General features: G+C 40.7%; 1 protein-coding gene across 1 annotated transcript in view; it reads right to left on the bottom strand.

Annotated features, from left to right (window-relative positions):
- Dll (Distal-less) overlaps positions 1 to 15,491 on the bottom strand; it is a 29,576-nt gene extending 14,085 nt beyond the window's left edge. Inside the window, exons 1-3 of the mRNA XM_064684282.1 lie at positions 14,755 to 15,491; positions 11,380 to 11,555; positions 8,207 to 8,400 (exon numbers count right to left, since the gene is read on the bottom strand). Of these exons, the coding sequence (XP_064540352.1) occupies positions 8,207 to 8,400; positions 11,380 to 11,555; positions 14,755 to 14,894 (510 nt within the window). The 5' untranslated portion in view covers positions 14,895 to 15,491. The remainder of the gene's footprint in view (positions 1 to 8,206; positions 8,401 to 11,379; positions 11,556 to 14,754) is intronic.
- Positions 15,492 to 24,679: the final 9,188 nt, after the last annotated feature.

The raw sequence follows: 24,679 nt of genomic DNA, 5'->3' as shown, positions 1-24,679 counted from the left end.
GCAAATCTCAACGCATCGATTAAAAATACATCACAAGACAGAGCCTGGCTCCAGCTTCAGCTGCAGCTCGAGCCTGGCCTCGTCGTCATAAAGTTGATTTTCTTTTTCTTTTTTTTTTTTCATAATAAAATAATAATTATTGTGATTATCGCGTAACTGAAATCTTGAGCTGTAAACACAGCACGCATCTTTGAGGCCACAGTCAAAGCTGTAGTGTGTGTGTGTGTGTGTCAGCAGATATGCGCGTAATTAAGCCAACAGCCTTTAACGTAAACGCCACGTTTTATTGGCCAATACTTTGAGCCATGCCCAAGACTCGGCTCAGATCTATTGCCAGCCAGATAGACGCCTCGTCTGCCTGCCCTCCCCTCCCCCCTCTCTGTTTCTCCCCCTCTTTCTCGCTCGTCGGCATTTGTGCTATGCGCAATAAACATAAAATTTAATTTATTTGAATACTCTCACTTAGCCATATTGGAGCCAGGCCAGGCCGGGCTTTAGCGCTTAAAACTGTCGCCCGGTTTTTTCCACACACACACTTTTTGTATTTTGTAATTTCCTGCAGCACAGCTGTCCACATTTGATGAAGCTGCAACGCTGACCAGTTTTGGTGCATTGTGAATATTGTAAAATATTGTGAATGAAATGCGAAACTTGCTTTCAAGTCAGCGCAAAATCTCTTGGGCCACAGCTGGGCCAACTAATAGGAAGTGGCTGCGCCTGTCGGACGCCAGGACAGGATGTTGCAGGCGATTGTAACACACACAAACTTAATGATAAGTAAAAAGAAGAAAAAAAAGCTAAGAGGAAAAGGAGCCCAACTTGCTTTCTATTGCTATTAAGATAGATGCTGCCGATATAGATAGCCACAAGTTGATGAGTTGCCGCAGCAGAAGCAGCAGAAGTCGATACAACCTGTTATAAGCGAGGCAGGTAAATCCCGCAAGGAGTCAAGAAAAAAGTGAGAGGAAACAACGAAATGCGACAAATTGACGTGGTCAGGCATGAAAACATAGAGATATGCAAAATTGATATGAAGAGTAGCTAGAAGAAGAGTTATTTATTTGAAAGCAAATGTGAATTAGTTCGGGATTAGGCCAGAGCATAGTTCCTGGCGACAAGAAGTTTACCTTTGCCCAAAATTGAAATTCGTTATGGAATCAATCGAAATGAATTAGTTCGAAAAGCTTTCAAAAAAAACCCGAAATTCGTTATGGAACCTTTATGAATTCGTTCAAAGAGCTTCCGCTGAAGAACTAAGCCGAAACGAATCAGTTCGGAGAACTTCTCGAAAACTTAAATCAACAACCAATCTAGTTTTTAGTTTTTTTCTAGTCTTATTTTGATTGCCCAAAATGATGTCAAGCAGCATCAAGATTGCGCAAACAGCACGTAAAACAATACACAATCAAATTAAAGCCACGCTCGGCGCAAGATACATTTATGTATCTCGTACGAGCCGCAGATACTTTTGGCATACGCAAGATACATTTGTATCTACTTTTACTATGCATTAGATGCGCTCGCTCAAATGCAAATGCGGTCACTTGTCACTCGATGGCGATCGGGCCAGATGATTGAGAGATGAGAGGCGACACTCTGCCAACGAGCTGCCGCTGAGAGTGTCAGCAATTGCCGAGTGCCCCGCCCCGCCCCGTCCCGTCCCGGCCCGCCCCGTCCCATCTCGAGTCTGCTGCCCGGCTGAAGCTGAGACACTGAGTCGCTCCGGTTCGGGGCAATGCATCATTGTTAATGGGCAACTTGTGTGTTGTTGCTGTTGTTGTAGCTACTAGTACCAGCATCAGCAGCAGCAACAGCAACAACAACAACTGCGCTGATCAAACTTAATTCAAAGTTCCTGTTACGCGAACGCACGGTGCAAAATTTCGACATAGGGAGGCGACGACGATCAGCAACTGCTGCTGGTGGGTCACTCAAAGTTGTTGCTGCTGTTGCAATGTGCGTGTGATTAAGACATGTTGTTGCTGTTGTTGTTGTTGCCGCTACAGCAGCTGAGTTACATTGTATTATGTGCCATAATTTAATTGACATTGCGCGCGTAAATCAGGCAATCACTGATATACGATGTGTTGTTGTCATTGTTGTTGCTGTTGTTGTTGCTGCTGCTGCTGCCGTCACGTTCGTTGCCTGAGCATTTAAATGCGGTCAGCCAGTTTTTCATTTTCATTTTTGTTTTTTTTTTCGTTGCTGTCGCTCCAAGTTAGCCGCTGATACTAACTCGACACTTGTATTATTTAAATCAAGTTGTGCTAGTTTTTTTTTTGTTTTGTGTTTTTGCCACACATTTAGTTTAGTTAATAAAACTAAACGCATTGCGGTTGCTGTGCAAATTAATTTTAATTTTTATTTTAATGCCAGCAAATATGTTTGTAAAAGTTTTCGTTGGAATTCCTCGGCAACTTTTGGTCTGTGCGTGTGCGTGTGTGTGTGCGTGTGTGTGTGCTTTTCGCTTTTTTTCAAGTCCATGACCTTTGCTGTATATCAGTTGGGGCTAGGGGTGGAGCAGACTTATCGCTGGCAGCAGCCGCAGCCGCAGCAGCAACAAGCGCAACAAAGGCTGCTGCGAAGGTGTGCACCGTGGGCGATGCGTCTACGTCTGCGTGCAGCAGCCAACACACACACTCACACACACACACACACACACTCGCACACACACAGGCACAGCAGGCGTTGTTGATTTTTGCAGACAGGCCAGGGCAGCTGAACAAACCAGCCGCAAAATGTTAGCACAGCTTTTGAGTGATAAGAGTTGTTTAAAGAAATTATTGTTATTCAATTGAAGCATATTTTGAGGCCAAGAAAAAGCAACTAACATAAATACATATATCAAAAATTTCTGTTAGAAAGCTTAACCCTTTTTCTAAGCTCAGACCTCACATACTTTCAGTCGTTTTGGGGGAATATAAAATAAATGGAATATTATTTTATTTTATTATTTTTATTAATATTTTAGTTTTATTAATAATATTTTATTATTATTGTTATTGTTATCATTGCTAGTTTTATTAACAATATTATTTGTTTTTGTAATATTAATAGTTTTTTATAATTGTTATTATTATTTACGTTTTTATTAATTTGATTATTATTTGAATGTTTGTTGTTCTTATTATTATTATTTGCATTATTAGTTATATTATTATTTGCATTCTAATTGATATTATTATTAATTATTATTATTTTATTATTATTTTTGTACTTTTTTTTATATTTATTAGTATTAATAATGTCTTTTTTTATTCTTTTTTTTTACTATTATTTGTAATGTAATTCAAACACAAACTGTACAGAGCCTACGCAGAGTTTAAATTGTTCAATTGAACTGATTCCTGAACCTGTTCCTGCTTTCTGAACCTGTACACTTAAATATGTATTTGTAATATGTTGAATCCCAATTATTTTAGAAGAATTTTTCTTAAGTAAGGTTCTTTTCTATATGCCAACTCTATCAATTTCTATATATTTGCTATATTTTTCGTGCGAACATTTTGCGTGGAGTCTGAGAATCTTGCGAGCTTCCACAAGCGCCGTTTTGGCAGTTCATCTGCTAAACATAAACTTGATGTTGCTGCCAAAATCCTCAAAATCCTTTGTTTTCGAGTCAGCGTGGCCTCCTACAAAATGTTTGCCAGCCGCGTTGCGCCCATTCCAGCCGCGCCAGGCCTTTGCCATTGCATAGTGTTGTTGTTGTTGTTGTTGTTGTTGTTGTTGTTGTGGGAGCAGGCACAACCAGATCAAAATGTGCCGATATGAGCTCATAAACACGCAGTTTAAAAGGTTCTCTTTCGCATTTTCAGATCAGCTTGTTGAGCGGTTCGCACGGACAACAGCGCTGTTTAATTTCGGCTTCTTTCACAGATTTCTTGTTGCTGTTGTTGTATACATTATTATTTTTGGAGTGTTTGCGTTTGTCTCGCGCTGTCAGCTTCGAGTTTGAGTTTTTGGAGCTTGAGAGTTTTATGTGTTTATTTTTTTTTTGGGTGCCTTTTTTTTTCTTTGATATTGAAGCATTGGCGATCAGCTGCCAACGTTCTATGTAATTATTCAATTAGGCGGCAGGCGGTGTAAGCCAAGAAAACACGAAAACAGTAGCCAGCATTTAGCTCTAATTGAAACTGAATCGAAGCGAAAGCGATTCGCACACACACATATATATATATATATATGTATTAGTATGCGTTTGTATATAGGCATATAGCAGCATATTGATCTGGCATCCAGCAGCCACCGGATGCACTTTCAAAATCAAACTACAAGTGCGCGTACTTAAAGCCAAGTGAAAGAGCCCACAAGAGTGTGGAGGGGAGGGGAGGCGAGTGGGGAGGGGAGGGGCTATGGGGAGGGGGGGGGGGGGGGGGCCAGGAAGGCAGCTGACGGCCGACAGCAGAAACAAGTTTTATAGCAGCAGAAGACGCAAAAAATAATCATAATGAAATTACCATAATTATATTTTGCAGCCAGCACTAAAAAAATAAAAAAAAATGAAAATGAAAATAAAAATAAAAAACCAGCAGCTATAAAAAACAGCGGCAAATACAAAAACAAAAGCTTAATTTGCCACAGTTTTGTATCGTACAGTTTTGTATATATATATATAGCAATATCTATAGCTATTGCATTTTTCATTAGCAGGTGTTAGAACGTGTCGCCAGATTGAGGCTAGGCCGGACGACGAGCTGTCAGTGTCAGCCGTGACTCGAGAGCTCCGAGCTCTTTGCTCCAAGCTCTCAGCTAAACGTTGCCTGCCTGCATTTTGTGAAATGCGAATACGTGTATTCGACATGCAAAACTTTAAGAACAACAAATTGTACAACACGCCCCAAAATACAAAACAACAACAGCAACAAAAAAAAAAGGCACCAGTGAAAAAACCAGCTGCAAGCTAACGAAGTTTTAATGCTCTGCTCGTGGTTTTGTGTATTGTAATATAGATAGATCATAAGCAAAGTTAAATGAAAAATTAAAAAAAAACTTATCTCCCTAAGAGAGCTATGGGATATAGTAGGGCTCTATACAAAAATTCCCTCTGAAAATCTAAAATCTAAAGACTTGTTCATACAAAAACTCCATATTTCGCAATTCATACCTATGACAGCAATAAGATATAGTGCTCCGATCGGACTGGCTGCCTTACATATACATAACTCAGCACAACATAATCCAGATGTTAGCTCAGTTTTCATAGACAGGCAGTCAAAACCTTGCGCTTGTACTTGAGGGCAGCTCAAGAAACGACTCCTTGCTGGACGTTGCCTAGTTCATGACAAACCCATATTAATCGACGCTAGTATATAGCTAAGAAAAAGAAACCTCTAAAAGCTTTAACTTGGCCAACTTGTCCGGCGTTGCCCGCTGAAGGCCATTAAGCCATGGGGCTGGCGCTGGCGCTGTCGCTCGAGTGGCCAAATGCAGTTGTTGTTTGTGTAACGCATAAATCTTGAGGCAAAGCACAATGGTTTGTTTGCACGGGTCAAACATTGGCGTGGCTTGGACAATAACAATTACAAACTTAGCTAGAGCTAAACTATATAGCTATATATGGCTGGCAAATCAATAAAAAACTTCCGCTGCGGCTGCCGAACTCAACTTAACGGCGAGGGCGGTTTTAATTAACACGCGCCACCGAAAGCGAAAGTTATCCTCGCCGGCCACACACAACGGCAGGACCTAGCCCCGGCCAGGACTTGGCTCAAAGAAACAGTTAGTTTCTACTGTTTTCTACTTTTTCTTTTGGAGGGTGACCCTCTCTGGTGCAGTCATAAATTATATTTGTGTTTAACCCTCTTGCAGAGTGCAGCAAATGCCGCAGGGTCAGCCAGATAAAGGCAAATTGATTGTGTCACAGCCTGCGGCTAACTGACTGACTGACTGCAATATACCAGCAGTGGGCGTGGCTGTTTGTTTAGTTAGCTGTTTTTTGGCTAGAGCGCGAGAAAAGCTGCATGCGCTGACAATGCGGACATCGATTGACAGCTGCACGGCCACAAGCCGTGCTCCGTTGTGGCTGCCACATTTTATGGCGCCCTCGTCTAGGCGACTCTCTATATATATATATATATATGTATTTGGTTGAGCCCTCTTGTAAATCAGGGTTTATGGGGTGACTAAGTAAACTGCTTTTGGCCTGGCACAAGAATTTATTACACAGCCGCCGTGTGGCACGCCCCGCCTCAGACGCCGAGAGACGCCGAGACTTGTGTCTGCAACGCAGCCGTATTCAAATAACTATCTTGATAAACAACTTGCGGCCGAGCAACACCCACGCAACACACACACACACGCAGACAGCAGGGTCTTCAACTTGTTTTACAAGTTTCATTTGAGCTGACTTACAATGTGCCACAGTCTGTGCGTGTGTGTGTGCGTGAACTTTTGTGGCACACTAATTCAATTAGGAAGCCCACGCCCACTATCAATAAATTTCTCAAAAACGAGACTCATTCACATCTACTTGTTTTCCTTTTTGTTACAATTTTGTTCTTGTTTTTATGTTTATTTTTGCAACTATTTTTTTTTTGCTGTTCATGTGGAAAAGTTTTGTAGAAAAACAATGCGGCACAGTTTGACGTGGGGAAGTCGGGAACGGAATCGCGTACTATGGACAGGGAACTTGAACTGAAAAACTGGGTGGGTGTCGCCTAAGCCAGCCACAATGGCAGAGGCAGGCCTTGTTTTTGCCTTTTCACAACAATTATTTTTTTTTCTGTATCTTTCTCTCTTGTAGTCGTGGGCAGTAGCGCGTGCATTTAAAAGATACTCGTCGTTGTTGTTGTTGCTGTTTTTGCTGAGTTGTCATACAAAAGTTGACATTGACACACGTGCAAAATGAGTGAAAAGGAAACAACAACAGCAACAACAGCAACAACAACGAGGGGAAGAGCGCGCATACATTATGATATTAAACACAGTCGTTAGTGGCCCGTCTGCCGGCTTGTAACCATGTATCTGTGTATCTATGTAGCTACATCTATATGCATGCATAGATACCATATATATGTGTGTGTGTTTGTGTGTGTGTGTGGGTCACAGGCGTGGGCGTTGTTGTTGCTGTTGTTGTTGTTGTTGCTTGCTGGTGACTGCCTTGGCTCGTTTGTCAGTCAACATTAGCGGCATGTCAACAATTCAATTTGAAATGCATTTAGCTGCTGCTCTCGGTTTTTTTTTCTGCCCAGGGGCAGGACCCTCTCGCCAGGGAATTGAGTTTTGTGCTTAGAGGACCCCTGAGCCACGTAATGTTTGCATATCGCATGAAAGTTCCCGTTTTTGCCATATTCCAGCGTTCAGCTTTCAGGTAATTAGATAGATAGATAGATAGACAGAACCTGAACTCTAAATAATATTTAAGACTTGTTAGCAGCAAATATGAAAGAGTTTTCTTGCCAGGCTCTAAAATCTTTTAGGAGAAAAAAGGCCTGTCTAATTTTCATATAACACAAATAAAAACCATATTATTTTGCAGAAAGAGAGAAAGATATGTACTTGAAAGGTTAAGAGATATGAGGTACATTTCTTTCCTAAATATTTAAAAATATTTAAGCATTGATCATTAGGAATTAAAATCAATTTGACTACACTTTCAAACAAATGGAAGGCTGCAGGCTCTTAATATTAAATTCTTATAAAAAGAATTTACATACTTTAAATAAATGTAAATCATTCTAAATGGAAGTAGAAACTCACTTTAATTGATTACTTTATTTGGGAATCTTATTTAGGGATTGGCATTATTAAAAGTTTTAGAAAAGAAATATTTTTCATAGCTTAAGAAATAACCGCATTAAGCATTATTTTTAAATTTTTACTTGGCTGTAGCTGAGAATTCTTTACATTTTCTCTGACTACAATTTCAACTAACAAAACTGCGAATAGAAATTAGCTTTCAAGCCAAGAGCTAGGCCGAAATACAACATATTTCGTAAATATATCATAATAATAAAACCTCAAATGAGAATAAGGAATAAAGCTGCAAGAAATCCGCACAAAAACCTTTCTCGCTGGTATCGAGACTTTGGGCCTCGTCAAAGCTTTAACTGGTTGCGAATTGCAAGCAACAAAGGAAATCAAAGCGCACATAAAGTCATAAACACTGCTGTTGAAAAGTCTGCGCCCCTTATGAACTTTCATTTCATTATATTTAATTTAACTATTTATGTATTTATATATGTTATATATAGTGTAGAGGACTCACCTGCGTCTGCGTGAGGCCCAAACTCGCTGCCAGCTCGGCACGTTCGGGCAGTGCCAGATATTGTGTGCGTTGGAAACGTCGATTCAGTTGCTGGAGCTGCAGTGAACTGTAAATGGTGCGTGGCTTGCGCATTTTCTTGCCCTTGCCATTGACGCGTAGGCCGGAGTCCTCGCATTTGTCTGAGATTGAAAAGTCTGCAAAACGAAACGTAACGAAACGAATGAGTTGTGCATATTTTGTCGAGCGCCACAGAAGAAACATGAAGGCAGCAAAAACGAAGACATTTATGCGCTGTAAAAGGGCCCAATGATGAATTTATAATTAGGCCTAAGAATTATGGCAACGACTACGATTTGCCGTGTGTGTGCGTGTGTGTGTGTGCGCGGACTGTGCATAACTTAAAGCTAATGCATATTTATGAGCTCCGAGCTGGAATGCATGACAAACAGACAGACAGACAGACAGACAGACAGACAGACGGCGAGTCGCGAGTCGGGCGACCAAAATGGAGAGCAGCTCGCATTTTGGGCAGTGCCAAATCGAACGCTAAGTAACTTGTAAAACTGTTGCCGCAATTAAGTTGAATTAACAATTGCGGCATAAACAAAAGCAAAAGTTCAAAGCACTCGCTGCAACTGCAACAACGCACACGAAAAAAACTATACGTATATATATATATATGTCCAGCGACTATTATTAAGCGCCTATATAAGGTAAGCGTTACCCTTACCTGTGTGTGAGTCGAAAATATTGGCGCCGCAGCACGTGCTGCCCGCTATAATGACAAAATGGCTGCGTGCGAGCGAGATGGATATATACTTTTGGTGACCACCCAACGGACGACGTGCCACATGGGCCATTAGTCAGACTGACACCAGGTCCCTGCTGCGTGCGTGTGTGCGAGTGTGTGTGCGTGTGTGTGTGTGTGAGTAGCAGCTATTGGATCGCTGCTGCACATGTCGCTGGGCTCAGCCGTTGGCAGCTACAGCAAAGAATGGTGTAATTAATTACGCCAAACGAAAGCGTAATTACGGCAATTATAATTACACAAACAGCTGTGTGTACGAGTGTGTGTGCTAGTGTGTGTGTGTGTGCCATTTATTATTAGGCGTATATTTAGCATTTGTATTTAAACATTTTTGGCGCGCAAAACTTTTTGGCTAGCGATCAGCTGTTGACGGAATTCAATTGAGACGCAGGCAAGAGTCAAGGTTAATTGACGCCGCGGCCAATGCGGCGTATGCGTGATAAATGTGTGACAAAATGTCAAGCTGCAGGGCAAGGCACACAAATACATATACACATATATATACATACATATAAATATATTGGTATTTGTAGCTGGCCAAATGAATTGCTTTTCACTTACGTACAAAACTGCTCGACCGAAACGCAAAACGAAAAAAAAGCCAAACAAACACAACTAAATTGTTTAACAAAATGCGAATAGTTAAACAAAATGTCACAGTCAAGCGCGCAATTATGCCAGCCACTGTGGATATCTGAATAAATATGCACATAAAAGATATATTTTTCTATATATACATATATATATAACTTTGTCTGTTGTTCGGCTCGTGGCTCGATTCGGACTTTGTTTTCATTCTGACTATCAGAATGAATATATAAAAGATATCTCAACTTCTCTATGTTATATATATATGTGTATGTCAGCCTCAGTCAGTTGGTCAGTCAGTTATATGGCATACATATATATACAGAAAAGTAATATAAGAGCTAAAATTTTGAATGAATTCTGAATTCTGAATATCAGAATAAATATCTACCTAAAAGATATCTTAACTTCTCTATATATATCTTTATGTGAGCCTCACTCAGTTGTTCGGCTTGCGGCTTGAATCAACGCACTTGTATACGTTTTCTATATGGCATATATTTTTTAAAAATGTAATATAATAATAAAATTGGCACTGTGAATTTTGCACTAAATTTGCCTATACAAAATATGTTAACTTCTCCATATATATCTTTATCGGTTGTTCGGCTCGCAGATCGAATCAACTCTCTCTTTGGATACGTTTCCTTGAAGCTAATTGTACATATATAAATATATTTACAAAAATGCAGTATATCAATTGAATTTTTAATTATGCCAGGCACTGAGAATATCGGAATAATTATGTATCTAAACTTCTCCAAATATATCCGTATGTGAGGCTGTGTGAGATGTTCAGCTCGCGGTTCGCATCAACTCTCTTCGGATACATTTTCTACTTTCTTTTATATGTTTACAAAAATTGAATATGAACCTTAATTTTCAATTTCCAACTGCCCCTTCTGCTGAAAATATTGCCAGCCTTCAATATTTTCATAAAGAAATCGCGGGCTAGATTTGATTTCTGCCCAAAAATTTGTTGAATCAAATGCTTGGGGCCCAAGTTATTTATGTTCTAGCGTTCAATAGTTTCCTACTTTGAGGTTTGTTTCATTTCGCTTATTTTGGGAACAATTTTACTTGGTTTAAGTTGCGACACACAGCTAAAAAGTCAATTGAAATTCCGGTTTGCTTCAAAAGGAACTTTTCACACTTCAGACCTTCTATCAAAAAATTTTAGTTTTGGTTTTGCTGCAAACTTAAATTTGAAATTTCATCACAAATATGTTGTTATAAAAAAACAATATTATTGCGCTATAAAAACAAAGCAGGTGCGGAAAATAATTAAAATTAAGCCTAATGGGCTATGAAACTTAATGAGACCAGTTTTGGCATAATAAAGACTTTTTTATAATAATAAAAGAGTATAAAACACACGATTGCTGCAGTTGCTTGTAAATATTTAGAATAATTTTTGTCAAGTTCAGTTTTTAGAGAAATATTCCAATTGAAAGTGTGCGCATGGATTTTCTAATCATTTTTGCTGCTTATCTCGGACAGCTTCTCTCTTCTTAGAAAATTTGTCTTATTATTACTATTGAATGATATTATGATGTTATTGAACGTAGGGTATTTCTTGTTTGCAAATGTCAAAGTCAAGCCCGCTTGAGCGAGCGTTGCTCACTTGAGTTCGAGTGTCGCCGAAAAGTGCGAATTTAAAGAGCTTGAGTTGAGGCCAAAGGCAATGCCTCGGCTCAAGATCTCTCAACGTTAAATGATGTGCGCAGACAGCAAACTGTGCAGAGAATGAGTTTGTTTTTCTTCTTCGGGTACTTACCATCCTTGGGTGGACTTGCGCAGGGCGGCGCATAGCTGCCCAAATGATAGCCGGAGTAGGAATTCTGATGCATGGGCGGGAACGGATAGCCAAGGGCGCTGCGCGGACTCGGGAAGCCCGAATCCTGGCCGCCCTGCGGACCAAAATGCTGATAGGTGCTGCGTATGCCGCCGTAACTGCAAAAACAAATCAAAAATAAGTACACACACAATATATATTCATCAAATCAGAGCTGTAAAAGTTTCCACTATTTGCCCATTTGTGGGCTCATGGCATATTCATTGTCGGCCCTTTGGCACGCCAGCTCAGGTCAAAGTACAACAAATGTATGGAGAACTATATCGAAAGACCAAAGTTTGCGTGTTTTGTGCACACATTTTCAGTGCTGCACAACGTGCATGAAATGCCAGCGAAGCCAAAAATAAAACCTCAGTTCCACCAGAAATATCATGTTTAATGCACAAAGCGTCGAAACGAAACTTTATTTCAAACAACAACAAAAAACTTTTGCCATGACTTTATTTAGTTAAAGCCCTAAACTTGATATGCTTCAAAGAAAATCAATAAAAAATTGTTACGGGCCCAGCTAGTAAATATTTTGTTAACACTTCTTTAGACGGGGCCTTAAACTGAGTAGCAAAACAGACGAAACAGTTGAACAGTTTCCCAGGCGTTTCCAAAGAGTTGGCTTTGTAGTTGGAACATTTCTAGCCGATTGCCCAATAATAAGCCATGAAATATTCAATAAGGCAAGGTGGGCTGCGATGTGGAGGGAGGGGAGGGGGAGGGCCAAAGGCAACACGGAAACGGAAACAAGACACACACACACACACACACACACACGAAACGCAACAACTGACAACTGACGCAAAGTGAAACCGCAACTCGACTCCGCAATATGGCAACGGGGCAACCAAGCAGGCAACCACTTTTGCAGTTCCACACGCACCACTAAAAATATATGTATATAAAAAAAAAACTGAAAATAAAAAATGAAATTGACAAAACGCAAACCGCAAAATGCAATGAAATATGTACACATAATGAAAAATCGAATCGTGCGTTGCAAAAAGAAGCCGGAGACAGCGGGAGGGGAAACGCTCGCAACTAGCATAAATATTATTAACAGTGCTCGACGAATATTAACGCACCCCTACAGTGCTTCACAGATATATCCATACATGTGTAAGTATAAAGTTAAAGCGAACTTTACTGAGCTGCACTTAATTGAATTTATTTTTGGCTTCCGTTGCGATTGCCGCAGGCAAATCGGGGAGCCAAATCGGGGCCCGGCAATGGGGCCAACTTGTGTACACCAGCATAAAAGTAAATCCGGAAAAGTCGCCCCGATACAGCTAAGTACCATTTGGCATACATGCAACAACCACATCAAGTGACTTCTTTAATCAAGAAACAAAAAATAAATAAATAAATCAAGTTAAATATAAACGAAAAGTAAGGGCAACTGCAAGTGCCCAAGTGTATATAGTACATATATGCTGATAGTTGTTTTTTGATCAGCTGATAAAAGTTATCCTCATGTTAAAAAAAAAAGTTGTTTTGCAATCAGATAACAGTCGCCTTTAGTATGCCCAGCGGCGAACTGAACAGAAGATTTTATAATACCGATAAAAGTAAATGCATTGACAGCTGTCCATGTTTGACTTTATTACTAGACATATATTTTGTATATATTAATATGGATCGTGCGTTTAAGTAGATCCAATAATTAAGACTTGATTTTTTGAATATATACATATGGATCTGGTATAACATTATCGAATAAGTTTGACTTGATTGCTAGGCATATATTTTTAATAGATCCAATAAGATTGACTTGAATTCCTGGCATATATTTCGAATATTATCCATATTAATGGATCTGTCATTTTAGTAGATCCTATAAGATTGACTTTCTAGCTAGGCGCATATTTCATATATATTAATATAGATCTGTCATTTGAGTAGATCCAAGAAGTTTTACATGATTGCTAGACATATATTTCGAATATTATCCATATTAATGGATCGGTAATTTAAGTAGATCTGACACGTTTGACTTGATTGCTAAACATATACTTATAATATAATAATATGGATCGGTTCATTTATTAGATCTAATAAGTTTGACTTGATTGCTATACATATAAATTTTGTATATATTAATATGAATCTGTCATAAATAATAAGTTTACATATATCAACTTATTTTATATGATAATCCATATTGGTAGGACAAATTGAAAGTCGTTCGAAAGTGAAAGACCGAAACGTAACATAGCCAGTATCTGGTTTCTTATAAAAGGTAAGTGAAGGATTTACGTCCCATTCAAATATTTTAATGATCTGTTGAATATTGATTCCTCAGTTCAGTTCAGAAAAAGATCCATGGAATATTAAATCGTCAATTCAATTTTTTTTAAAAAAAAATATTTACGAATCGAACTTAAAGCTTTACTCAACTGCATTTACTGTCTTAAACGAGTTCTTTATTTAATTAGTTTTAGTTTTGATATCAAACTTGTTTGCTATTCTTTCTATATTTGAAGTCAATGTTAACTAACAATGTTAACCAACTCTTTTAGACAGGCATAAATGAAGTATATTCTCTAAGGGAACTTTTATAAATCTTAAAGCTTCGAATCTTCATCTAAGACTAAGCTTTGATGTAAAAAAAATTAAAAGGAAATGGACTTAAGACACTTTTATTCCTTGAACGCTTAACGTATAAAAATAATGAACCTATTGAACATCTGATCTGTCTAAAGATAACAGATTCATTTTATCAAATTTGTATTTAAAAGCTTTTACTAATCTTTAAGAATTATTTGATGATGTTTATATTAAACAATTCAACACATTCTAATGATTATTTAGCTCAAGCTCTAATGATATTAGTGTTATCATCATATCATCTATTAATATGTATCTATAACTGACAAATAACTTATTACTTTGCATAACAGCTCAAGACTGGGACATAAACAAATACAATTGCGAACCAAATTAAAGTCCAATAAAGATCTGGTTAACGCCCTAAAGTCAATATTTTTTGGGTGTGTTAAATTAAGAGCTGATGACGCCGACTTGATAACAAAGCGCATAAAAACTGCAGCGCCGTCGAGTTGCAGGCTAAAACTGAAGAGGCAGGCAGTTGTCAGTCAGTCAGTCAGTCAGTCAGTCCGTCAGTCAGTCCGTCAGTCATGCAGCTTGTCAGTTGCATCGGAGCGTTGTGTTTGTCCTTCAAGCAAGCACTTTTGACATTTTTGCCGGTTGATTCTGTGGCGCTGATAGGCAAACAATGACGGCACAGCTTAGACGCTTGGGGCATGTGGCATGTGGCATGTATATATGTATGGTGGTACGGTGACTTACCCGGCGGCGGCATGCTGCTGCAGCTCGACAAATGCAGATTTGCCGGGTATATTGACGCCGGGCGTGATGCTGGCGCTGACGGGCACGGTGCTGCCGCCGTCCATATATTTGGGCGTATGCGGTGCGTCCGGCGCATCCATGCCCGATTGTGGGGTGCTGGGAGGCCCCTCGTAGGGGCTCCCTAGGTCCGTAAAATTGAGCGTGTTGGCGCCTATTGAGGCCACTTTATCAAGAATTTTGGCGGCTTTTCTTTTGAACGCGCGCGCAGGAAATCAATGCAAATGACAACAAATGCAGCTGCCCGAGTGTGTGTGTGTAAAGGTGTGATGTGTGTGTGTGTAAGTGTGTGTATGTGTGTGTGTGCTTGAGTTTTAGCTGCACATTAAACAAGTTTATAGAGTATTAACTGTTATTTAGTTGGGCGCGTAAATCCTTAAGAGCATTTGTGGCGAAGACACTTTACGAATAAAATAATTTCTTTCCTTTTGTTTGGGCTTGCACTCGAAAACTGTTGCACTCGCAATTGGGTCAACTTTAAATAATAATAATAATGATGTTGCTGATGTTGTTGCTGCTGCTGCTGTTGTTGTTGTTGTTGTTGTTGTTGTTGATGTTGCTGTTGCTTTTGATGACACCACTTGTAACAATTTGTATTTGAATGCCGTTTTTTTTTTCTCGCTGCGCGCATTTAATTGGCATTCAGGAATAAAATGCACACACTCCAAGACAAGGGAGACAGACACTGAACAATCAATCCGGCGCAAACAACAATCTATGCAATTTTTTTTTTTTTTGCAATTTGCGCGACGGCAAACGCGACGGCCACGATATCAGAATCAGAATCAGAAAGAGAATCTCCTCCAGTGTAGAACGGGGGTAATAAAAACGTGTAGCGTAAATCTTGAATCGTGAATCGAGACTCGGAGACGAACCGGGCGAACACGGCGCTGCGACGAGCGACAGCAACAACGACCAACCACGAACAAAGTGCGTATACGACTAGGTACGAGCTCAGCGCTGCGATTGCGCGCTGCCCGCCGTCGTCGTCGTTGTCGTGGCGGCAACGACAGCTGTCGCTTTGCCGCGTTGTCGCTGTCGCGTGCGAGCGCAACGGTTGCCCTTGCTGTACACTTGGTGCGAGCGAGATGGCAACTCATCGGTTGGCAGCACTCACAAGCCAACACCAATGGCAATTGAGGCAACCGGTTTGCTGTCGCGTCGCTGCCGCCGCGCTGCGTGTGTGTGTGTGTCGGTGTGAGCTGTCGCGGCAGCGGTTGGCGTTGAAACCGCACCAATACCATAAATTTTATCAATGGAGACAACGCGACCGGGGGGCGCCCATGCGGTTGTGTTTCTGTGTTTTATATTGCTGTTGTTGTTGTGTTTTTTTTGTATTCGCTTGTGTATCAACTTTGCAGTTGGCAGTCGTCTAGTTTTGTGGCGCTCCCCTTCCAGCCACCCACTTGGGGCGTGGCCAGCAGCAGCGGCCCTCTTTGGGGGATTTACAGCATTATCAACATTTATTTGTATGCAAATTTGTTTTTTGAGCTGGCATTCTTTTGGGTTTTACGGTTTTTGGACAACGGCAACGACAACGGCGACGACGACGACGACGCGCGCTGCCATTGAAAGTGCAAATATTTTGACATTTTAAATAATGTTGATTAAATGCAAAGGTCTCAATTATTAAATTGATTGTTGAACCTGTAATTTTTTTTGGTTATTTGTTGGGGCACGCAACCAACAGTTGCATTTAGGTAAACAAACATGGCTGATAAGATATTTAACCAAAGGAGCCAAAGGAGTGTAAGAAATAAAGCAAGTCGCCTATATATATGTGAATGCATAAAATATACTTATTTGTAAGAGCTGCAAAATAGTTGAAATATTTCATGTTTCAGCGCCTGACTTTAATATTAAAGCCACTTCAAGACAACTAGCGCCATCTACTTGCCCAAACTAAGCAGCTTGACAGGCGGCGGCAGCAACAACAACAACAATGAAAGCAACAAACCAGTCAAACTGGCCCACAACTTGACGTCGCTCAACTGCACAGGTACAAAAACACAATACACACGCACACACATTCGCACACACATCTCTATATATTTACTCGCTCACTCACACACACTCTTGCACAGCGCTATTCACGCCCCCAGCACAGCGCACAGCACAGCGCAACACACACACACACAAACGCAGCCATATCTATAAGCGTACGCAAAGAGCGCGTGCGCTCTCTCGCTCTCTCACTGACGCCGCCCACTGGTGAGCAAGAAATTCAAAATGGCGACGCGTCGCTGTCGCTTTGCAGCGCTCAATGCCGCGCAACAAAAAGTGCTTCATTCACAAGACGACGGCCGAGCCGGGTCACTTTTTGAAAGAAACACAAGACAAGCAGAACCTTTGGCAGCGGCGCGCTTTAGCCGTGCCCAACGGCGCCCCGCCCGCCGCCCGACCGCACAGAAGTTGTCACCTGTGCGCCCGAGGAGGATTTCCGCTATGGCGGGGCTTTTTGTATTTGTTTTTTTTTTGCCGCTGCCGCTGCTGCTGCTGCTGTTGCATATTCATAAGCAGCGCGCTGGAGCAATTAGCGTTAGCGAAGTTAAGCGCAGTCTTATTGTTAGACAAGAAACGTGCAACGATCAATAACTAAAATCAAATTCTATTGGACAAACCGTACCGACTGATCCGATTAAAATTGTAATCCCTGGCAAACGGCTTCGCAGCACTAATTTGAAGGCACAAACTCAAATGAACGTAATTGTTGCAATTAGTTAATGAAATATTTATTAAATGCAAATTATGATTGGCTCTTGCCACTGTTTACTTTCCCACTGTCTGTGTGTAAGTGAGTGTGTATGTGTGTGTGTGCTTGTGTGTGTTTGTGTGTTATGTGCCCTCCGTATATCCCAAATAATTGCACATAAATCGAATGGCAATTGTCGTTGAACGCGGGCAACACGTGCAAATATGTCAAATAAACACGTTTGCAAGCCAATTTGAAAAATTGTCCATTAAATTAACTCGTCTATGACAAAAGCTTGCACAAAATGTTTAATATTTTATTGAGTAAACAATAAAATTTCGATTCCTAATCGCGGGTGCTTATTTAAAAGACTTGAAGCCAGTTAATTTATTGAAGTAAAGATTGACAGACGTTTCAAAATCCTTGCAGACATTTGTTCTATAGATATGATATATGATATATATAAGTATTAATCAGATCAGAAACAAATCTTCTAATATAGCTTAAGTTTGTGTTTTGTGCGTATACATATAACATGCTTTATAAGGTCACACAATACCTCAGAGTCTGCCATAAGAATTAATAATATATTATTTTTTTCTGATCAAATCGAGCTGTCGATAGATAAAATAGAGATTTGAGCTATAATGGTGTAATATATCAATCAAAGAATTGTAATTATATATGTTAGTTTAAAGATTCAAAAAACAATATGGAATCATATTTAGGTAATTGCCTTGAAGACCTCACCAAGTACATATAATAATATACAGCTAAAATATATAGGAAGTACATATATTGAATATATGTAAAGACCAGCCTACTCTCAATTCATTCGAAATTAAATTAGGTTCTGCGCGCTAATTATATTATAATGAGTAGCGTAAACTTGGCTTCAACTAAATCAACTAAATAAGTAAGTAGCTAACTATGGCCCGCACTTCTTCCTCCATTGATGTCTCACTTTACGCACGACGCCCCAGTAACTAAATCAGAAGAGAAACGAAGAAGAAGAAAAAATCACCACTATATAAACGTGGCATTCAAATACGGTAGCCTAATCGATTTTATTACCAAATAACATTAAGGCCCAGTAAAATTAAAGCCAAGCGCGCCGCTTCGCTGTTGAACAAATGAGACGATTAATTTTGTTTGCTGTCGCGTTGGTGGAGCGGGCATAGGCCTAGTACAAAATAAATACAACGAACAAAAAAAAAAGTGTACAACTTGAAACGACCCCAAAATCAACGGAAAATTTGAAATGCACAGCAAAACGCCCACAAGAGAAGGCATCGAGAAAGCGCAAAACGTCAAGGGTTCTTCACAAATGTTGAGGAGAGGTCACGCAGCAGAAGAAGAAGAAGCGAGAAACGATGAAGAAACAACACGGAAACACCTACAAAGGCGGGCAATAAAAGCAAATGGAATGCAATGAGCCTCCCACCCCCGTCAAACTCCGTAAAAGCCAAAGTTGCCGGGCAATACAATTTATCATTTAAATAATAATGTGCCACAAATGTCGAGAGGGAACCGAAGGAACTCCGAGGGTCGCGCCGGGTCGCGCCGGGTCGCGCGTTCCGAGCGAGATGGCAAGCGCCTATAAATCAATCAAATCGAGCCCATTCAACGACGGCAGCTAGAGCGAACCGGACAATGTCCGTGGACGGAGGTTTTTGTTTTTTTTGGGGGTTGTTGGCAAACTCAATGAAGTGAAATGGAAGCGGAGAATGTTGCTGTTCACTTGACCAAATGAAATGCGAAACAATGCGCTCAAATTACATTTTAATGAGTGCGCTCTACTAGCAACAACTACGCGCTGACCTCACAACAACAACAACATGGAGAAGACGGAGAAGACGGAGGAGAAGCAAAGCCAACAAAACTAAAAGCCATTCGATGCGCCTTTCAACGCCATAAATTTTATGCATGCAGCTTCGGCGGATTTTGGCGGACGACGGACGTACGTTTTATGAATTTGTTTATGATGTACGAGGAGTCTGATGAAAGCGCCGCAGCAGGCGCCAAATTGGGTCAGGCTGAGCGCGCACGGACCGCCCGTGGTTGGGCATTAGCTGCAGCCCACATCTTGGCTGTCAAAAGGAACCAACTTTGCCGCTGCTTCCGTCTGCCTGTGTGTGTGTGTGTGTGAGTGTGTGTATTGACATACAATTCGAAATAAATCAGACTTTACGACTAGCGCGAAGCGGCGAAACGACTTCATTGCACGCCGAGCTACGGGCTGAGTGTCTGGCAGCCGGGCTAGCCGGGCAGCCGGGCGGCATCTTTCAAGCGAACATCGCTGGTGGCGTTGGCGCTTCGAGCATCCTGCGTTAATTGGCCGCCATTGGACGTCAATGCCAATAAATTTTCAGCGCCAACAGCGACGACTCTCGCTCATTGTTGATGTTTTCATTGAAAAGTATCGATGCCAGCTTGTTGTTGTTGTGTGTGTGTGTTTTGTGTGTTGTGGCGCCTCTGCAAGTGCCACTGGTTGATGCCCGGGCGAGCGCGTGACTTTGGCACACAATTTGGCGAATTCCTGCGGCGGGCAATTGGGCTAAATTAAGAGAGGAAAATGAAAAAAACCAGTCCCCAATGCAAGTGCAAAACGAAAGACTTAGGCAACAAACTTGCGCGCCTAGTCGGGATATCCGTTCGTTGCGCTACGTTTTTTTTTTTTTTTTGGTGACCAAAAATAAATCAACTGAACTCAAACGCCAGTGTTAAACAATTTCACACCTGGAAACCTTTTAAGCAGCGTCACCCAAAAAAAAAAGGCCGCAATGAAATGTTTTCAAATTTGAAAATAATTGTTGACACTTTTTGTTGTCGCCCGAGTTGTTGTTGTTGCTGTTGCTGTTGCTGTTGCTGCCATTGTTGTTACCTGGCCAGCCACGTAACAAGTGATTGTGTGTGTGTGTGTGTGTGTGCGCCTCTTGACTGCACATGCGCATAGGAAAATAGGAAAAACTTCCGGCACAGCCACGAAATTTAGTTGTGTCACATTAAAAAGCAATTATCACCTTAAATTAACCAACGTGCACAACGTGCCATCAAATATTCAAATTGCTTGGCTCACATTTTATTTAATGACTTTTAAAAAAAAAAAAAAAATAGTAAAAAAAAACTAAAAATAGACAAAGTACAATGTAGTTTTTTTGCTTCTTGGTGGGGGCGTTTGGCTCAAATTAACTTGTTGCTATTTTTGATTGGAAGCGTCACAACTGGCAACCCCGGCATTTAAAACTGTGACTCTGCTGTCTACACGGGTTGCGGGGGGTTTCAAATGGCTGCGCTTTTAATTCGTTTTAAATTATATTGTACTTGTTGTGTTTTTTTTTTTTTTTGTATATTTCTTTCTATTCCTTGCTGTGGCCAGCTAAAGTTTAATTTAGCATTGAATCACATTTGACAGCGCCCAAGTTGAGAGTTAACCAAAACATGGCACACTGTGCGCCCGCACAGTGTCACGCAGCTGTAGAAATCTTATTGATTGGTTTTAATGTTATGCTAATTGTGCGCGCTGTCAAAAGCAGCACGTCAATCTATATATATATAGTTAACAAGCGCTTGTCAAATCTTTTTATTTGGCACTTTTTTTTTATAAACTTGAAAATGCAAACTTAACTCAAAAATAGATATTTGTATAAATATAGATATATGTATATATATAGATATGTGTGTATAGCTAAATATATGTATATATATAGAGTTTTTTTTAATTATAATCACATATATAGATATGTGTATATATAGATGTTTTTATATGTGCACATATAGATATATATAGAAAAAGCTTGCGAATTGTTTTGTGAGAAACATTTTAATAATCCCTTTTAATTAAAAAATTAAAATTTGTTGTCCTTTGAATCCTTGGAGCAATTAAATACACCTGCAATATGCAGACATATGTAGCTATTTTTCAGCTAAATTTGGCTATTTTTGGAACTAAAATTTGTTGTCCCTTAAATCCTCCAATTAAATACACCTGCAATATGCAGGCCTTTGCAGCTGTTTTCAGCTAAATTTGGCTATTTTCGGAGCTCATCAGTTGGCAATAGTTTTAGCTACTTTTTTTTCCAGTGGAAGTCCCTATTAACGCACTTCTGCACCACTGTGCAACGTGCCCTATGCTCTATTATCAAATAGCTTAGGCAACCACAACAACAACAACAACAACAACAACAACAATGACAACAACTGAGGTGAAATTTGTGTTTTGACGGAAACATTTGTCAGCGTTTTTGCAGCCATTTATGGCGCCCAAATGGGCGACATGGGCGCCGCACGGCTGCACAAATACCCCCCCAAAAAAAAAATAAGAAAACAACAAATATATTAAAAAAATAATGCGGCTTGTAAAGTAAAAAAAAAAAAAAAAAAACTGAACAATTTAATTAGATTTGGGGCCCTCTACGCGTACAATTCGGCCGTGATGGAGAATGAAGTCGACCAAAGGCGAAATTAGAGTAGTACAAATTTGCACTCAGTGTGTGTGCGTGTGTGTGTGTGTGTGTGTGTGTGTGTGTGAGTGAGTGTATGTATGTCTGGGTGCGACATTCTGTTTGCTTTAGCTGTTGTTGTTGCTGCTTTTGGGAGAACATGGATCATCGATTCATCGCATCCGCCGCGAACGGGTTGCATCCCATTAAGATCAGGTCACTAGGCCATCAGCAGCCTGGCCGCCAGCCAGAGGAGCACACTCTCGAATAGAACAAAACAGCAGTTGGGCTGCAGGCGCTCCGCCGTAATGCTCTGCATGGAGTTGCTGCGATGCATCAGTTGGTTGGACTCGAACTCCAGCCTACAGCTGTCATCCAATAGCTGCGCATAGTAATAGGGATGGGCTCGCGGCATTTCACACCTGTGTCCATGGCACGCATTCGGAAGCAATAGCAGCGGCAGCGACAGCAGCAGCAGCAGGAACAACGGGTACATGGAATCAGTCTAACTTGTTGCCGGGCAATTATCAAAACAAATATATACAAAATGGTCGGAAAGTAAAATCGAAGCTTGTTTGATCTCATTTGGTTGTGAATTCGAAAACGAATACTATATAGTCTTATATATAAATGTATATGTGTGTATGTGTGTGTGTGTATAGAATTAATTGCCAGGATGAGGCACAGGGAGCAGAGGGGCAGAGCCTTTTCGGCCGTATGAGTGATATGATTTATATTGTCTTGAGCGGCGGCGCCACGGCCAACCGCGGCGGCATCTTTAAAGTCTGCTTTGAATCGATGTATCTCCCCGTCTGTGTGTGTGCGTGTGTGCGCGTGTGTATGTGTGTGTGTGTGGGTTGATGATGATGAGAGGCGGCTGCGCTTTTAATTTCTGTTTTAGCTCGTTTTCAGAATTTTGTGTGTGTGTGTGTGTGTGTGTAGACACCCTTAATGAAACGCCGAAAGGAAGGATGGCTTCAGCCTCGCGCCGCATGCAACCTGTACAGGCTTCACACCTAACCGCTCCAGTTTCTGCATATTCCTCCGTCCGTCCGTCTGCCGCACTAATCCGCAGCCCAAATTGATGTCAAATTGCAATACGTATCGAATGGATGCGCCTCGAATTCGACATGCACACAAACGAAAATTTTTGCATTTATGCGAAAGGGCTCTGATGTTAATTATAATCAGCTTTACCTGTACAGGTGAACGCTGCGCTAATGAGCCGCCCGCAGTTTGCCTGCCGCTGCTGCCGCTGCTCTAATTTGTTCAGAGAGCGTTGAGAGCTTGTGCGCAGCGCACCGCAGGTTGCCGGATCAGTTGACTGATCCTTGGCCCGGCAAGGTCATTGCTAGCGCCAGGGCGCAATTCCGCGACTGCCAACTGGGTTAATGCTAATTCTGGCCCAGTTTGTGCCATGCAAATGAGGGCCAAGCTCTCAAGTCAGCTAACGGTTGCCTCTGCTGCTGCTGCTGCTGTTGCAAGTTGTTGGTGTGCGGCGGCCACGCCCCAACGCCCCAGCGCCCGCAGCCGTTAGGCAGCATCTATCAAGGCAGCGACGACGGCATGGCTCCGTGGCCATGTTGTGCATTATAAAGTGCAGCTTGGCTACCAGTTAAGTGCATGTTGCTGGCGGCCCCAGCATTCGGTAGGTGTGTAAACTATGTTGCTGCCGCATGTTGCTGTGAAAATGTTGCTGCCACGTTCGGACGTTGTTGGTCGACCAACAAACTACACAAAAATCGCCACGGGCGCCAGTACCTTTTTGGCATGCCCAATACCCATTGCAAATGGCCGACAATGGGATATATTGCTCTACAACATATGTTTGTAACAGGCAGAGGCAGGTGTCTGATAGTCCAAAATATTGATTAGCAAAACAAATGAAATAATTTAACCATCAAAATCGCAGAACAAATTAATTTTAAACTATCGATATCTTTGTGTAATTGCCCAAAATCGATAAATATCGACATTTAACTCAGCTCTTACGTACTTCTCGTGAATAATTATAGCTAAAGGCTAAATGGGATCTTGTTAAGCGTGCGAAAATCCTAAACTCGTCACTTTTTATATACCATGTACGGTCATTTTCTTATAATCGATAAATATCGATATTTAGCATAGGCTCTTTGAGCATATCTCATAGATTATTAAGCTATAAGTGTGTTCTTGTTAAGTATGCAAAGATCGTGAATTTCTCACTTTTTGTATACCCTTTCAAGTATCGATATTTAGCATAGGTTTTTTTTAGCTTATCTCGTAGATTATTAAAGATAGATATACAAAATTTGGCAAGTAGATTTTTCTATAGCATGCCAAGTTCATGAATTTTTCCCTTTTTATATACTATGCTCAGACATTTTCTCAAATTCGATAAATATCGATATTCAGCATAGATACTTTAAGCATATCTCCTAGATTAGCGAAGATAGAGACAGCAAATTTCGGGTGTAGATTCTTGTATAGCATGCAAAGATCATAAGTTTGTCACATTTTGTATACTTTATGTATGGGCATTTCTCTTAAATCGATAAATATCGATATTAAGCATGAGTTCTATATGCGCATCTCTAAAATTGTTAAAGCTGGGATCATAAGACTAAGCTTGTAGATAGATCAAGAATGCATAAACTTTTGTGTAAATTCTTCCGCTACCTCTAAAATGAAAGGTCTAGCTTTCTGTTGTATACACAAACTTATCAGTCATATGCAAGTCGCAAAAAGATCATAG

Source organism: Drosophila montana, unplaced genomic scaffold (assembly GCF_035044405.1).
Source record: "Drosophila montana isolate Dmon_TW-CO22-7 unplaced genomic scaffold, ASM3504440v1 contig_2716_1, whole genome shotgun sequence".
Classification (NCBI taxonomy): Eukaryota; Metazoa; Arthropoda; class Insecta; order Diptera; family Drosophilidae; genus Drosophila; species Drosophila montana.
This window is presented reverse-complemented; position numbering and strand designations above follow the sequence as displayed.